Source organism: Quercus robur, chromosome 3 (assembly GCF_932294415.1).
Source record: "Quercus robur chromosome 3, dhQueRobu3.1, whole genome shotgun sequence".
Lineage (NCBI taxonomy): Eukaryota > Viridiplantae > Streptophyta > Magnoliopsida > Fagales > Fagaceae > Quercus > Quercus robur.
Window position 1 is genome coordinate 62,281,006 of NC_065536.1, and position 16,860 is coordinate 62,297,865.

Genomic DNA, 16,860 nt, shown 5'->3' on the forward strand with positions numbered 1-16,860 from the left:
TACTAGTTTTCCACTTTCTTTCGCAACTTGTTAACTAACAAAATTCTTCTAATGATAAGGTTAAATGAAAAAAAAAAAAAAAAAAAATCCATTCTCAATATCTTATCACAGAAACATACATGACTAAAAAAAAAAAGAATTTTAACTTCGAAACGTGTAATAAAGGTCTCAAAAGAAACGTTTCTATGTATATATTAACAAAAACAAAAACAAAAATTGTGAACAAATCCACCTTCATCATCTCTATTATATAAAGTTATAACTTATAAGCCAAAGACCAAACTCTCCTGCTTTGTTTCCCTTAGCCTCCTTCACCTCCAAATTTTATAAAACCCAAATTCCACAATTTATTTCATTTCCCTCCAACAATTAAAAAAATATATAAAAAAAAAACTCTCCCGGTAAATTCCCGGTTTCCAGTTTCCCCACAAATCCCGCTTCTCATCGATCTGACAATTTTTTTTTTTTATACCCAGGAAAAGGAAAAAGGAATTCACGGATTTTGGATTCCATGAATTCGAATTCCGGTTCCGATTCCGATTCATAAAAAAGGAGGAAAAATCGGAGTTTTCATTTTTTTTTTTTTTCCTGTTTCGGATTTTTTTGGGGGATTTTGAAAAGATGAGTAATCAGAAGAAGAGGAATTTTCAGATAGAGGCGTTCAAGCATCGGGTTGTGGTGGATCCGAAATACGCTGAGAAGACATGGAACATTCTAGAACATGCAATCCACGAGATTTACAATCACAATGCTAGTGGCCTTAGCTTCGAAGAGCTTTACAGGTTTTTCAAAAATTTTCGATTCAATTCAATTCTAAGCTGCCTTTTTTTTTTTTTTTCTTTTTTTCTTTTTTAATATTAGGTTTATTTGAGAATAGTTTGATTTCAATTTTTGTTTTAAGTGTTTGGAATTGAATAATTTGATTTTAGGTTAGCTTGTTAGATTGATTTCTAATAGAGGAAAAATTAGTTGAGGTTAATAAATACCATTTAATGTGACTGTGTTTTAATTAAATTTGTATTAATTTTTAAGCCCAAATGATTAAATGTTGTTTAAATGAGACTTAATTTTGAACTTAGGTAAAACATTGTTGAAAAAGAATTTTGGCCATTTTCAAATTGAGTGTAGTGTAAATGAGGAAACGTTTTCAATTAAGAAAGTAACAGAGAATATGACACCGGATTGAATGGAATGGAGGAAAAGAATATGTGTGGCTAACCCTGACTAATCTGTTGAGAATCTGTAGCCGACGTCCACAAAATTTAGGAGTAAGGGTTTGTTGTTGTTGTTGTTAATATTGTGCTTAGGGTTGTTTGGTTGGTTATATTTTTTAATTAGATTTTTTTATTCTTGAGAATTTAGGATTCCCCGACTATGTTTTTGAATGCTTAAGAAATTAAAATTTCAATGTTTCGCTAAGTCCTAAGAGATCCCCTCTCATTTTTAACTAGATGTGAGACACGTGATATTTATTTTATTTTGTGTGGTTTTCCAAGACCGTTAGATTTTTAAATGCCACATGCCTTATAGCAACAACAACCGAGCCTTAGTCTCAAGATTTGGGTCGGCTATGAATCTACAACAAATTAGTCTAGGGTCAGCCACAAGTAAACTTTTCCACCATTCTAATTCTATCCTAAACCATACCCTCTGTTCCTTTTTTAATTGACATTTCTTTCTTTTTTTTACTACTTCTATTAATATTACTAGCTTGTAACTCGTGCTTACGCATGAAACTTTTAGTTGTAGTGGTACTATTGATTTTAACATGGGTTATTAAATATATAGGACACATAAGCTCAAATTAAAGGAATTTATAATAAGTTTCTACCTCCTGCAATCTTAAACCATAGATTAATTGCAATTTTGCATATTTATGTTTGTGTGCATGAATTTTTTTTTGGGGGGGGGGGGGGGGGGGGTTGCACTCAAGACAGCGTGATCTAAATCTCTAGGTTCCATCATAACATCAAAAGAATGGCCATAGAAGTAAGGTTAGGTCACCTCTTGGAGTTAAGATATATAAACTCTACCAGATAGCTTATAGCTAAGAGCTTCATCAAATGATCTCACGGTAAGAGCCAAGAAATGTTAGAGGAACTAATTCAGTATAGTGTCCAAGAAGGTGAAACTTGGTCCTTACATCAAATTCCTCTATGACTGAAAGTGATTGTACCCGAGATCCAAGTTGTTATCCCTTGTGTGCATAATACACACGAATATTTCTGCCATCCAACACCTGAAGAGGGTCATCAAACATAAGTTTAGTTATTCACATTATTTTTTTATTTAAGATTAGGCGCTTAACAGGGCTATTTGTAAGGCAAAAATAATAATATCATGCCAAACTAAATTTACCTGACCATCCATTTCTTTTAGAGCTGTGGTGACCATTGTTTTAGAAGTAAACCGCACAAGCCCATGCCCTTTTGATCTCCTATTAATGTGCTAACATACAATCTTAATTGCCAAATATGACAGCATATTACCCTCAAGTAAATCTAAGGTCATCTAAACCTGAAAGTAAGTTACAACCTAAATAATCTACCACATTACCTTCAATTATCTCACCATGCCATCCAAAAGCATCCTTTAGAACAGCTTCATCAGTATCAGTAGAAAGCCTTATAATTCAAAACACAACAAATGGATAGAGTCTATCTTTATGACAGCAAGGTCGGAAATTTTTTTTCTGGGATGTCCATTCTTGGTCCCTTCGGCCACTATTATCACAAAAATGTTGACATAAAAGAAACACCTTTTAACAGATATAACATTAGAGAACTTGATAAATAATTGAGACTAAAGCCTCATATTTCATATGATATGACTGAATTGAACTACGCCCATAATATGACCAAGTATGAAAGTTAATTTGAAAAGAAACTATAAAAAAAAAAACTTGTGGGGCAGGAGGTTATGACCACTCTATGAAATCAATACATCTTTAGCAAGACCAAATGCTCAAGCATGTAGAGGACACTTCAATTCACCCATATAAATAAGTGGAGCACAATCCGACATGCCAAGATTATGAAGCTAAAGAAAAATAGCTTTTATTCAAATCTTGAAATAAGAAGAAGAAAAGGACAGCATCACATAGGATGATTTTCAATCTTGTGATCTCTTGGAAAAGAATTGGGTTGAGATCAATTTGGCATCACATATTTATGCACTGAGAACTCAACTGGTGAAACTTATGCCTGCAAATCCATTCTGCAACGTAAGCTTGTGTCCAAGAATGATAGGGATGATATAAAGAGAGAGGTTCAGATTTTGCAACACATCTGGTCAGCCAAACATTGTGGAATTCGGGGGTGCTTATGAGGATAGGTATTCTATGCACCTTGTGATGGAACTTTGTGCTGCGGGATGAGCTTTTTGATAGAATAATAGCACAAGGTCGGTATTCTGAGAGGGCTGCCTCAGGTATTTGTAGGCCATTGTGAATGTTGTCAATATTTGCCATTTCATGGGTGTGATGCATCGAGATCTTAAGCCTAAGAATTTTCCATGATGTCTTCTAAGGATGAAGGGGCAATGTTGAAAGCAACTGATTTCAGGTTGTCTGTCTTCATTGAGGAAGGTGATTTCTTTATTATGTTTCATAATTTTTTGGTTCCTTAACACTCTTTAGAAGAATTGGAAGCTTTTGAAATTCTGCATTTTCCATGGCCAAAAAACTATGGCAATAAAACAAATGCAAATGTTGCTGGAAGAGAGAGAGAGAGAGGACTGAGGGTTTTTTCTTATTAGTTTAGTTGTAGGTTGATTGATTTTTCAATGGTTGATTAATATTGGGCTCTTTGATTTTAGCACCGTATTAACTCAATTGGCACAAAAAGTTTTAAAAAAAATTAGATGAGACAAGTGGAGCAAAATTGGACTCCAATTGAAAAATCTAATTGGATTTTCTCTCAACTTTGGCTTTATAAATAAATAAAAAGTGTGAAATCTAATTGAATGATGATTTGGTTTTGAATTGATATATATCTTTTTGGATAAATAACGAAAGTTCATTAATCAAAATACCCAGGTACACTGGAAGTGTACATGGATAGCAGTAAGTTGATAATAATGTTTCTATTCAAAACCCTCTGAACTGAATTTGGTTGCAAAATGATTTCAATAGCATGTGAGCATCGTGGAGAGAGAAAACGTTGCTGAAGTGATTAGAAGATATCTTTAGATGATGTGCTGCTGCCATAATCTGTCAGTCAGTTGGAGCATCGTTGTCAAATTACATTTGTTATATTTCCCTGGTTGGGAAGTTAAAATAAAACACTGGACCATCAAATTTCTGCATCTTCAATCAGGATACATGCATTATTGTGTTTAAGATTCTACCAGGTTCCATGGTGTTGTTCTGGCTATTTCAGAGCCATGTCTATCCTTCTCCCTAAGTTTCTTGGTTCTTTTGCTGAAGTGGTAATGGCAACATAACCTCTTCTTGTCCAGAGTGGCATGCTTTGGTAAAAAAAATCTTTATATATAGTGGTAGAATGTCCAGGCTGCAAGATTACTAAGGGCACAGGGTGTATGGTTAGAAAGAGAATAAAAAAATAGCATTATTTTTCCTGATGCTTAAAGGTTATTTTCAAAGCAAAAACGATTTTTCATCGCCATAAAGTTTCTCTATGGAGTTGCGTACTTATCATTTTTTCAAGAGTTTCTTGCTAGAATGAATGTCTGAGATATCGTGCAAGTGGCCCTTCCACCCCCCATAAGTATGGGATGGTGGGTATGGTGGGGGTTAAATCTTCCCGGGTGCATGAGTGTCTGAGATTTTGTACACAACTTGAAGTCTCACAAATCTTTCCTCATCATCTTTTCTTTAGTCCGCTTTCTCTCTACAAGTAAACTGAACAGAATTTGCAATTACAAACAATTTTTTTAATCTCTGTTACTTATGGCAATTTTGTTACTTTCTTTTAACAAGCCAACTGCCTGAAAGGCATTCCCCTAGTGTTTGTATTGTTTGTTTATCTTTCTCTTTTTTTTCTTTTCTTTTTTTTAATAAAGGCAAGCAGGAAAATATAACAGAGGTGCATTGGTCTGGTCTTGAAATTATGTTTTTAGTGTAATTTTGGTATTAGTGGAGTGTTGGCCATGCCAAGAGCCCTCGGGGCCCTATAAGCAGTTCAATAATGTGGAAGTTTAGGATATGTCTATATCATTGGACTGACGATTATGAATGAAACACAGTGATTATATGCTGTTGACAGCCTTTAAGTTTGCAACCCCCCCCCCCCCACAAAATAAGGCACAGTTCTGGGATTTTGTGTTCCCTTTTTTTCTTTTTTCTTTTTTTTTTCTTTTTTTTGTCAGAGAAATTTGACCTGTATTTTGATGTTATTTTTTAATTTTCATGGGTTTAGAAATGCGTACAACATGGTGCTTCACAAATTTGGCGATAAGCTGTACTCAGGATTGGTTACAACTATGACTTCACATCTCAAAGAAATATCAAAATCGATTGAAGATGCACAGGGAGGTTTGTTTCTGGAAGAACTGCACAGGAAATGGGATGATCATAACAAGGCATTGCAGATGATCCGGGATATACTTATGTACATGGACAGAACTTACATTCCAAGTACCCAGAAGACCCCTGTTCATGAGCTTGGGATGAACCTGTGGAGAGATAACATAATCCACTCCGGCAAGATTCAGACTAGACTGTTGAACACACTTCTTGAACTAGTACTTATAGAACGGACTGGGGAAGTTATTAACAGGGGGCTGATGAGGAATATAATTAAGATGCTAATGGATTTAGGTTCTTCTGTTTACCAAGGAGACTTCGAGAGGCCTTTTCTTGAGGTTTCGGCTGAGTTTTACAGGGGTGAATCACAGAAGTTCATCGAGTGTTGTGATTGTGGAGATTACCTAAAGAAAGCTGAGAGGCGTCTAAATGAGGAAATGGAGAGAGTGACACATTACTTGGATGCCCAAAGTGAAACAAAGATAACTAATGTAGTGGAGAAGGAGATGATTGCTAACCACATGGTGAGACTAATCCAAATGGAGAATTCTGGCTTGGTAAACATGCTTCTCGACGATAAGTATGAAGACCTGGGAAGAATGTATGTTTTGTTCCGCCGGGTTCAGGATGGCCTCTTAAAAATAAGAGAAGTAATGACTTCTCACATCAGGGAGACCGGTAAGCAGCTAGTTACTGACCCGGAAAGGCTCAAGGATCCAGTGGAATTTGTCCAGCGGCTCTTGGACGAGAAAGACAAGTATGATAACATTATTACGTTATCATTTAACAATGACAAGACTTTCCAGAATGGCCTAAATTCATCCTTCGAATACTTTATTAACTTGAATGCTCGTTCTCCGGAGTTTATTTCATTGTTTGTGGACGAAAAACTACGCAAAGGTCTGAAGGGGGTTAGCGAGGAGGATGTAGAGATTATACTTGACAAGGTGATGATGTTATTTCGTTACTTGCAGGAGAAAGATGTTTTTGAAAAGTATTATAAACAGCATTTGGCAAAGCGGCTTTTATCTGGGAAAACTGTCTCAGATGATGCAGAGAGAAGCTTGATAGTTAAGCTCAAGACGGAATGTGGGTACCAATTTACTTCAAAATTAGAGGGTATGTTTACAGACATGAAAACCTCTCAGGATACAATGCATGGGTTTTATGCCAGCCACCCTGAGCTTGGGGATGGCCCTACACTGACGGTCCAGGTTCTGACAACAGGGTCTTGGCCAACACAGCCTAGTGCTACATGCAACCTGCCAGCTGAAATGTCAGTACTTTGTGAGAAGTTTCGGGCATATTATCTGGGGACTCATACTGGTCGGAGGTTGTCCTGGCAAACTAACATGGGTACAGCAGATATAAAAGCGACCTTTGGGAAGGGGCAGAAGCATGAGTTGAATGTCTCCACTTATCAGATGTGTGTACTAATGCTGTTTAACAATGCTGATCGGCTTAACTACAAGGAGATTGAGCAGGCTACTGAGATACCTGCTTCAGATTTGAAGAGGTGTCTCCAGTCCATGGCTTGTGTGAAGGGAAAGAATGTACTTCGAAAAGAGCCTATGAGTAAAGACATTGGCGAGGATGATGCGTTCTTTGTTAATGACAAGTTCACAAGCAAATTCTACAAGGTGAAGATAGGAACTGTAGTTGCACAGAAGGAATCGGAACCCGAAAAACAGGAGACGCGGCAGAGGGTGGAGGAGGACAGGAAGCCCCAGATTGAAGCCGCAATAGTTAGGATCATGAAATCAAGGAGGCAGCTGGACCATAACAATATAATAGCCGAGGTTACCAAGCAGTTGCAATCCCGGTTCCTGGCAAATCCGACAGAGATTAAGAAACGGATTGAGTCCCTAATCGAGCGGGATTTTTTGGAGAGGGATAATAGTGACAGGAAATTGTATCGGTATCTTGCCTGAAGCATGGCTTGATCTCATGTTAGAAAAATAGCATGGCGATTGCTATTGTAACTTTTTTAGTAAGTGGAAATTGTTTCTTCCCTTTCATTTTAAATTTCTTCTCTGTTCTATTGGTTTTAATGAAATGTCATTGCTGCTTTCCCCATTTGTTGTACTACTTCATCCTGGCAATTCTTGATAAACACTCAAATACTCGATAGTTAGCATAGGTCTCTCGTATTAAATTGCAAGGAGTCTCGGCTCTATTCCTCAATGGTCACTAGTGTAAACACCCAGCTAATGATCCCAAATGTTAGAGGCTCACAGCAAAACACTTTGAAGTCTACTTGGGAGGTCCTGCTCTCCAATTCTCTGAAGGATTATTTTATGTATCTAACAGTGTTCGCTAAAGCATGAAATGGAGAACATTATTTTTCGTTTCTTACAGAGTCTTCCTTTTTTTTTGGTTCGTTGTCTAGGTTGTTTTTTCTTTTGGCTCTTTTTACTGACTCGTCGTCCAACCTATCTGAGTTTTTTTTTTTTTCTTTTTGAGAAGAGTCCAACCTAGAAGTACGTATATTATTAACCTAAGGTTTTGAGAAGATGTTTTTCCGTTCAATATTTTTTCCTCGTGTACTGTGGGGTTGAGGAGTCCGTCCTCAGACCTTGAAAGCACCTCTAAAGCTCTAACCCTTACCTAACATCTACTTTGATAGCTCCTCACTCACTTTCACCTGAACAAAAGTATGGAATGTCATTATATAGATGTTTAATTGCAAAGCTCAATTCCAAAAATGATATCTGAGCAGAATGAATCTTCCACCCATTAGAGATCCATTGGCTTACTAAGCCAAAGGATACTCTCCATTCACACATAGACACCTCTTGGATATCTTGTCACCAAGCCCTTATAAAGGCAAAATCCTTTAATAAGGGAATCTTATCTGAAATAGTACAACTAATCCAAAGGTTTGTAGACAATAGTGACCACATGAAAATCATTAGAAATTGCCAAATCCTCTTATTGGTTACGATAACCCTTATTACCATAATCATGACCCAGACGCTGACGTTGACGAAGAATGGTTCCGAGGAAGAGATGGATGGGACTAGAAACGTCCTGAAGCAAGTTAGTCTTATCTCTACATACCAGGATCACTTATTGCTTTTGCATAAGCCTATCCAGATGAAGATTTGTTTCCAGCCAGGCCCCTACTTCCTTCGACACTTGTCATTCATAATATTCACAAATTAGCTTATCATCTCATACATGCGCTTTAGAAAATAAAAATTGCAATATTAGTGGACCCATGTATCATAAATGAGCCAGTAAGCTAATTTCAGAAAATCGTAAATTCTTATTGCGTTCCTGTATGGTTTCAACTTTGTGGCCTTTTAAGTATCAGGAAGGAGATTGGGGACAATTTGGGCTAGTGGTTCGTTGGGTTCCTTGTGGGAGCAAAGGCACTACAGGCATCGACCACTACATGTCGTTCACCAAAAATAGCATGTCGCAACGCAATTATTTTCAGTCCACAGTAAGATAGAGATGTAGAAAGAGAAATGATTTTCCAATTGTTTAACAGTTTTTTTTTTTTTTTTTTTAATTTAAAATTGCGTAGGAGGGGAGGTGGCAACCTCTATGCGCCCAGAGCAATTTATTTAACAATTTAACCTAATATTATAATTCAATCAAAACTGAAAAGGAACTTAAATATGTTTCACCGGTCAATGTGCCCAGATGTATGAAATTATGAGCTGGTGTTATTGAAAGTGGTATTAATGGAAACCAACCACCAAAGGTACAGAAAGTAAAGGCCATAAACTTACTGTTGCAGCCAGCATGATACTAAAACGTTTCTGCCTTCAAGCTTTATTAATGGACAACTAGAATCTATTCACCAAACTTTTTAAAGCCTCATATTTTATAATTACAACCATATTTTAACCAACTTTTAGTAAAACACCAATAAACTGGTCCCTTAGTGGATGCAATATGCTATATAGCAGTTTTCTGAAAGAGCAAAGCTAGGGTCTAGGGGCAGCGTTTTTAACGACCATTTTTACAACTTATTAAGATGGTAAATTGTAATTGAAACATCACTTTCACATGGACTAGCTATTGACACAGTTTTATTATACACCAATCACATGCTACATCGAATAGTAGCGAAAATATGTGCATCCCTGGACTTTCTGTTTCCAGAAAGCCTAAGAAAATAGACTTAACGTTGTCATTTTCAGAGATGCAGCATCTCATTTGGGCTTATTTTTACCTTGCCAGTAAAGAATATGAATTTTGTTGCACTTGATTAATTCAATTCTTGATGATTCCTGAAGAAATTTCAAGAATAGTTGACAAGTAATAGCACTAGACTGGATGAAAATGACAGAAATGTAATCCATCAAATCCTAACTCAGGAAAAAAATCCATTGTGTATCCACAAATCTATTAATAGTTGGGAGATATTACAATTCGCTTATTCAATACAGAAATTTCTATATCATTCCTCAAAGTATCCAATACGTTTAGTTTTTGTCCTTGGAAGCAATTGAAGTTGTCCAACCATCACTCCTGCAACATATTACTAAACATTCAGGTCAGGTCCACGATTTTTATCAAAGCAATGGTAAATGTTAAGCACTGAAGACATCAATGCCGCATTCATAATACGCAGAAAGACAATGAGTAAAAGAGGATCAAAGAAACTTATATTACTTTTAGCAAATATGCAGTCTGGTACTCAGATCCGCGGAAGCTACAGCTCAGAAATGAGTATTCGGTTTCCTATGTCAGAGAATGTCTTTACATCAATTCCCCATAACCTGCATATCAAGATCAATGGAATGCATTATGGATAAACCAAGATAATATTATTTTTAATGCCATGCATTTACAACTCCCATGCTGACGACAAATAAAATCTTATTACTTTGACTCACAACAAGAAGGGATGTTATGGGATGCAGCCAATTAACAGCAAATATGGGGCTGTTGTATCAAAAAGATTTTCTATCCTGAGCAGTGATTGCATACGAATACAAAAGGTGCTTACCAGCAATCAATCCCAATGGCATTGGCCCCTTCCTTATCTGCCTTTTGATCATCTCCAACGTGTACTGCTTTGCAAGCCTCAACATTAACTTGATCTACAGAAACGGCACATTGTGATAATGGATTGATATGTTTAAGCATTTGCACAAGATAAAACGATCTTGTCTCAGACTCAGACACAAAAAGATATACAGCAAAAGCAACAAAAAAAAAAGGGTACTAACATAGGCTTGATTTCATCTGCATGTAGTTTGGTATGATTTTTAATGAATGGTATATTTCATAACTAGTTGATTCTTGTTAGGCTTTATGAAAGTACAATTAAGCTATTTTCTCTTTTAGCAACACTTGACAATATTCATGAAGAAAAGAAGAAAATCAACTTCTATAAAGATAGTTCCCTTCTTCTTCTTTTTTTGGGGGGAGTTGGGGGGGGAGTTGTTCATGAAAGGTGACACTAACAGCATATAAGGGCCCATGAAATTATTCACACTGTTTTTAATATAATCTTTGATTTATAGCATCATAGTAAATGGGGCCATGATAGGCTGGCACCCCGTGAATTCTTGAATTGTAACTCCAATGGTAAAGATGCTCAGATTGGCTTCAGTGTTCTATTATAAGTAAATTTTTTGTTGGAATTTCCTACATGATGCACCAGGGTCATTTCATTTACAGGGGGAATACAAAAACCATATCACTGATGTTTTGACCCAAACAGATTTACTACCATACAACAATGAAACAAATATTTGATCATTTCCCAAGTTTCCCAAGCACAGACGATATGGATACACACAGTGGTGACTAAGTCAAAATTTAGGTGAGTACCACATACACTTAAAAGGTGATTTGGTGATTCTATGTACCTAAAGCAGCTTTAAATATCTCTATGTCTGGTTTTTCATATCCAACTTCTGAAGATATGATAACAGCATCAAACCTGACAAGAAAAGCAAGAAAAACGTTTTAATAAGAATTAAAAATTGTCTAGGTATCCCTGTCCCTTCCTACATGGTAGCATTCCAACCTTTTCTTAGAGCAAAGGGGAGACATTTGTAGTAAACTTATTCAATAACCCAAATTTGGTAAACTACCCATTTATGGAAAAAATATTCTTAATTGTTTATATTAAGAAACAGCAAACAGAAGTGCTAATACTTACAGATCTAAAACATTCAGGTCTTTCAGTAACTTCCTTAGACGGGTATCAAAATTGGAGACAACAGCGATCTTAACTGTATCATAGCGCATCACATTAGAAATAGAAAATAGCAAGAAAAACATATTTGAGAACACTAGACTTCATTAGTATTAGCAATAAAAGATAAAGGAGAATACTTTATGAATATGACCTCCAGCATCCCTGAGAAGGGTTATTGTTTCATAAGCTCCATCTGGAAGGCGCCATGCATCACCTTTTGCATAGTACTGACAAGAGCAACTACTAAAATTCAGATAAAAGTGTCCGTTATAATCCCAGTATTATGGTTAGGAAACAAGCACTTTGAGCAATTGGTCTCAAGAAATATCACCTCATAAACTTCTTCAAAATAATCATTATCAGCACAACCAGTGGCTTCGGAAACAACCAATTTCCAAAATGGTCTCCCATCTCCCTGTCGATAATATAAATAACTACAATCAACACTTTTTCTATATCAAGAGAACTGGTTTCTTCATTAAAGTAGCAAGTGAAATGAATTATTTTCAGATATCTAATCAAAAGGCAATCAGGAAAATATAAAGAGATGCAGAGTCTGACAGATATGAAAATCATTCCTTGAAAAGGGGAAATATTACAAGAGTGACTCTAACTACTGACTGTAAAGGTCTTGTTCTGCTTCACATAGAACTGTGATAGTAAACATGATCCACCTTTTATGTTATGCAAAAACATGGCTACTTTCCATGAAAGAAGCTCCTTGTTAAAGTGTCAGTTGTATACTTGTATTCTACAATATAAGTACTTCAATGGTTTATAATTTATGGCATCATACTCATAGTGACACAAATACATTCCTATTTGAAAGCATCAACATCCTCTTCTTTAAGATCTTTTTTAAAAAATTTAAAATAAATAAATCCTATAGAGGGACTCTAGAGAAAAATACATAAGTGTTTGACTACAGCAGGAGGGGTATCATCAAAATCGGTATGCATCAAAAGTATTCATGTGTTGTAATTACAAGAAAGTTATCAAGTGGTTGCTTGAGAAACAGCATAGTCAGAATGCACTAATTTGAGACACAAAACTCGATGGAGAAACTAAAAATGATTCAAACATTAACTAGAGTAGCACTATTAAGGATCAGTCTAGAAAAATGAATACCCCCATTCAAAGTAAGGAAAAGATTGTACACCTTAAACTGTCTCAAGAGTCAAGACACATACAGACCTGGTAACGAAGCTTCTCAGGCCACGGAGCAGCAAAAGCTCTCCTAAACCCTTGCTTTATTTCAGCTGATGTTGCAGACAAACCTGGAAATGTTTCAAAATTGTGATCAAGAATTTAAGATACTAAAAGTACTGGAATCATGATTAGACTAATGAAAATTATGTAAAAAAATAATTTAAAGTCAATTGATACCAGGATGTGGTTACTCTAAGTAAGAGAAGCAAGCTATAACAGGGCAACACATCCAACAAAAGTGCCAATGGATGAGCCTCTCAGTAAATAATCCAAAAATTCCCAACCACTAATACTATGACCTACAACTTCCAGAGTGGTTGAATGAAAGCTGAAAGCTCAAGAATTATAGCAATTGGACAATATTTACATAATTCTGCTCAAACATTATGAGCCTTGGAAGTCCTATAAGTAGTTACAACTTACAAATGCCTTTTAGTTCATCGGCTATAAGTCTTGGAACTTAGAAGACATTAGAACTAGCATAAATCAACACACTCCAAGCTCTCACACATATTGTATATCTAAATGCATTCTTTTCTTTTGACTTTAACCGTCCCTAATAGTAAGTTATGCACTTCAATTAAAATGAGGATTGCAACAATAATTTAGTGTTCTGGTAATCAGTTTACACCTTTTTTTTTATAGGTCTGGTAATCAGTTTACACAAACGTCACATAAACAAAATCACACAATTCCACCACTTGAGCTAAAGGGTAGAGTTTTTGCTTGGTCGCTCAGTTAGAATTCCTACAAAGCTCAATAAATCATAACCAAAATTGAAAATACTAATCATATTCACAACCCCAAGAGGTAGCACAATCAGCTAGGGACCACAACCCATGAAACATATTTATCTCCCCTACCAAAACTAACTCAAAGGTTCAAGTTACAATTGATCTAACTCTTTGCAATGTTACACCGCTCCATAATATTTTATTGAACAAGTATGTTGAAAAATCAACAGTTGGATTACATTGCCTTGTTATACTCTCTATGCCTTCAAAATATCAAGGTGATCGGAGATTAATAACTATCTCATCATAAAATATTACACTTAGTATTTTAACTTAAAAATTATATGCAAAACATGAGTTTATGGATGAGATAGTAATTAACATCCGCTAACACAAAATTTGAGGTGCACATTAAGAACAAAGAGAATTTTTAATCCAATGGTGAAATTTTCAAAATATTCATCTAAATAAAAAAGGTTATGAATCCTCTATATATATATATATATATATATATGTATGTATGTATGTATAAAGAAACTAAACTAACCGTATTTACAGCCAATGGTGGCGTAAATCTCTTCCACAGGCTTTGCCAACTGCAAAAGGGTACCTCCAGCATCCAACAACAATGTATCATATGCTCTCTTAGTCCATCTTCCCCCATCTACCCAGAGGAAAAAAAAAAATCAGAATATACAACCACCCCATGTTAAAATAGTGCCCCAAAACCTTAAATCACATAAAGGATCAGCACTCTAAAGACCAATTTAACAAATACCCATGTCCCATTTATTAATATTAAAGCATAATTCAGTATGTGAATGAAGAATTCTTTAGCTTGAAAACTAAGGCAAAGATAATAAAGTATAATTCGTTAATGGTGAAAGAGAGAAATTTAAGAGAGCCTAACCAGTGTGGATGGCCATGGATGAGCAATGAATGGAATTGGGAAGCTTCAGACTGAGAGGTTTGAGGGCTCTGAAAAGAGCACTTCCATGAGAGCATTTCATCAAACATGTTTCCATTGCTGACAGAGCTGAGCTGTGTGTGTTAGATTTTGGATCTTCCTAGGTGTTTCAAGTTCTGGGCTGCTATATATATATACAGCCCAATTAAACTAAAACCCTTAGAATGTGAGCCCATACCAGACTAATGGGCCCTTTCTCTTGGCCCAAGTTCTGTTATTTTAGGCTGGGCTGAGCCCTTGTGGACTATGGCCACCATCTTGGTACCTTGGCTTTTTTTTTTCTTCTCCTTTTTTTTAAATGATACTTATACTGAAAGTTATACCAAACATGGGCTAAGGATTCAAACACTAGTTTTTCTCGTAAAACGAACAAGTAATACCACTAAGTTACGAGATCTTGGTTATCGTACCTTAATTTACTTGTTGATCAAACTAAGAATGAAGTAAGAAAAATAATTAAAGCATTTTAGTTAAGGTTAATTAAGCAACTTTATTCTTCAAATGTCATCGAATAAGGGACTTATCTTCAAATCTCACATAATACCCAAAAAAAAAAAAATTTCAATTAGTATCTTGACATGATGAAAAGGAATTATTATCATAAAGTGGACACTATAAGTCCAAATCCTATCATATCTAACCCAAAAAAAAAACTATTGGGCAAAACTTTAGTTTAATCTCTCAATTAAAAAAAAAAAATCAATCTCATCTATAGGTCACTCAATACCAAAAATCAACTTGTTTTTGACACATTTTGATAATGCCTTTTTTTTTCAATTCCACAATGAATTTTAACAAGTTCTTTATTTTTTAAAATTAAATGAAATTAACTTCATCTTCTTCTTTCTTTTTCTTTTTTTTCTTTTTTTTTTTTTTGAGAAGTAAATGAAATTAACTTGAATGTGAAAATTGAAATAATTATTTAGTTTTTAATGAAATAATCCACCTCATCTGTTTATCCATGTGTATAAGAATAAGGCTCAATTTAACGAATATAAGATATTGGAGAAGAGCAAACATAATGCACCGAATAATGCCAGTCTATTTAGTTTCCTCCAATCCTCATATACAATTTTGACATTATCAATTTGCTTATTTATTCTTTGGTAAGACTTGGATGATACATATGAATGTAATGTTGGACATGAAATATTGGAGAAAACTAAACAGAATGTACCAAATAATGCCAATCTATTTAGTTCTCTCCAATTTTCACATACAACTTTGACATTATCAATTTGCACATTCATTCCTTCAACAAGACTTAAATTACACATACAAATGTAATGTTGGACATAAAATATTGGAGAAAACTAAACAGAATGTACCAATAATGCCAATCTATTTAGATCTCTCCAATTTTCACATACAACTTTGACATTATCAATTTGCACATTCATTCCTTCAATAGAACTTGAATTACACATACGAATGTAATGTTGAACATGAAATATTGGAGAAAACTAAACAGAATGTACCAATAATGCCAATCTATTTAGTTCTCTCCAATCTTCACATACAACTTTGACATTATCAATTTGCATATTCATTCCTCCAATAGGACTTAGATTACACATATGAACCTAATGTTGGACATGAGATACTCGAGGAAACCAAATAGAAAGCAGTCAACAATGCCAATCCATTTAGTTGCCTTCAATTCTCACATACAACACTGACACAAACAATTATTTACTCACTCTAAAAGAGATCAAGGAAACTAGTGGAGCAAATATATTAGATGGCTAGAGAGAATTGGCTAATTTGCTTTATTGACCGAACAACCTAGTGCTTAAAGCTGGTATTTATAGATAGTCTCGGTGGTGGACCAATAATGCATATCACACGAATAAAGAAAAGCATGCAAATTGCATGACTTTCATGGTAACAAACAGTGGCAAATCTCACTATACATATCAAAGATTGGGAGTTCAAATCTTCATAATTATATTTACTCACTCTAAAAGAGATCAAGGAAACTAGTGGAGCAAATATATTAGATGGCTAGAGAGAATTGGCTAATTTGCTTTATTGACCGAACAACCTAGTGCTTAGAGCTGGTATTTATAGATAGTCTCGGTGGTGGAGCAATAATGCATATCACACGAATAAAGAAAAGCATGCAAATTGCATGACTTTCATGGTAACAAACAGTGACAAATCTCACTATACATATCAAAGATTGGGAATTCAAATCTTCATAAAAAGCATGACTTGCAAACATACAAGTCGTTAGGCTCTCTCTCACACACAATCAATAAACATCAAAACAATAATTATGCGATAAATAAATAAA

The 16,860-nt window shown here is 35.2% G+C and overlaps 2 protein-coding genes across 4 annotated transcripts; one reads left to right on the plus strand and one right to left on the minus strand.

Moving 5' to 3' along the window:
• The first annotated feature begins 265 nt into the window (after positions 1–265).
• Positions 266–7,561, plus strand: LOC126718768 (cullin-3A). Of its 2 annotated transcripts, none has more exons than XM_050421106.1 (2): positions 266–782; positions 5,379–7,561. In XM_050421106.1, the coding sequence occupies exons 1-2, from the start codon at positions 622–624 to the stop codon at positions 7,414–7,416; spliced, it is 2,199 nt and encodes a 732-aa protein (XP_050277063.1). In that variant the 5' UTR covers positions 266–621; the 3' UTR covers positions 7,417–7,561. The 2 variants fall into 2 exon arrangements, with proteins under 2 accessions (XP_050277063.1, XP_050277064.1); XM_050421107.1 differs by lacking the exon at positions 266–782 and adding an exon at positions 1,946–3,586.
• Positions 7,562–9,776: 2,215 nt separating this feature from the next.
• Positions 9,777–14,680, minus strand: LOC126718771 (uncharacterized). 2 transcript variants are annotated; one of them, XR_007653047.1, is made up of 10 exons: positions 14,508–14,680; positions 14,145–14,261; positions 12,849–12,931; positions 11,986–12,069; positions 11,806–11,881; positions 11,616–11,688; positions 11,289–11,393; positions 10,452–10,545; positions 10,115–10,221; positions 9,777–9,970 (listed from the first exon to the last, which is right to left on the minus strand). XR_007653047.1 is itself a non-coding variant. In XM_050421120.1 (10 exons), the coding sequence occupies exons 1-9, from the start codon at positions 14,620–14,622 to the stop codon at positions 10,155–10,157; spliced, it is 783 nt and encodes a 260-aa protein (XP_050277077.1). In that variant the 5' UTR covers positions 14,623–14,679; the 3' UTR covers positions 9,777–9,983; positions 10,115–10,154. The 2 variants fall into 2 exon arrangements, 1 of the variants encoding a protein (XP_050277077.1); XM_050421120.1 differs by having other exon boundaries at positions 9,777–9,983; positions 11,320–11,393; positions 14,508–14,679.
• Positions 14,681–16,860: the final 2,180 nt, after the last annotated feature.

Coding starts and splice junctions, on each gene's coding strand:
- LOC126718768 (XM_050421106.1), top strand. CDS start 622: ATGAGTAATCAGAAGAAGAGGAATTTTCAGATAGAGGCGTTCAAGCAT. Junction 783..5,378: donor AGCTTCGAAGAGCTTTACAG/GTTTTTCAAAAA, acceptor TCATGGGTTTAG/AAATGCGTACAACATGGTGC.
- LOC126718771 (XM_050421120.1), bottom strand. CDS start 14,622: ATGGAAACATGTTTGATGAAATGCTCTCATGGAAGTGCTCTTTTCAGA. Junction 12,070..12,848: donor CTGAGAAGCTTCGTTACCAG/GTCTGTATGTGT, acceptor TATTATCGACAG/GGAGATGGGAGACCATTTTG. Junction 11,882..11,985: donor ATTTTGAAGAAGTTTATGAG/GTGATATTTCTT, acceptor TGCTCTTGTCAG/TACTATGCAAAAGGTGATGC.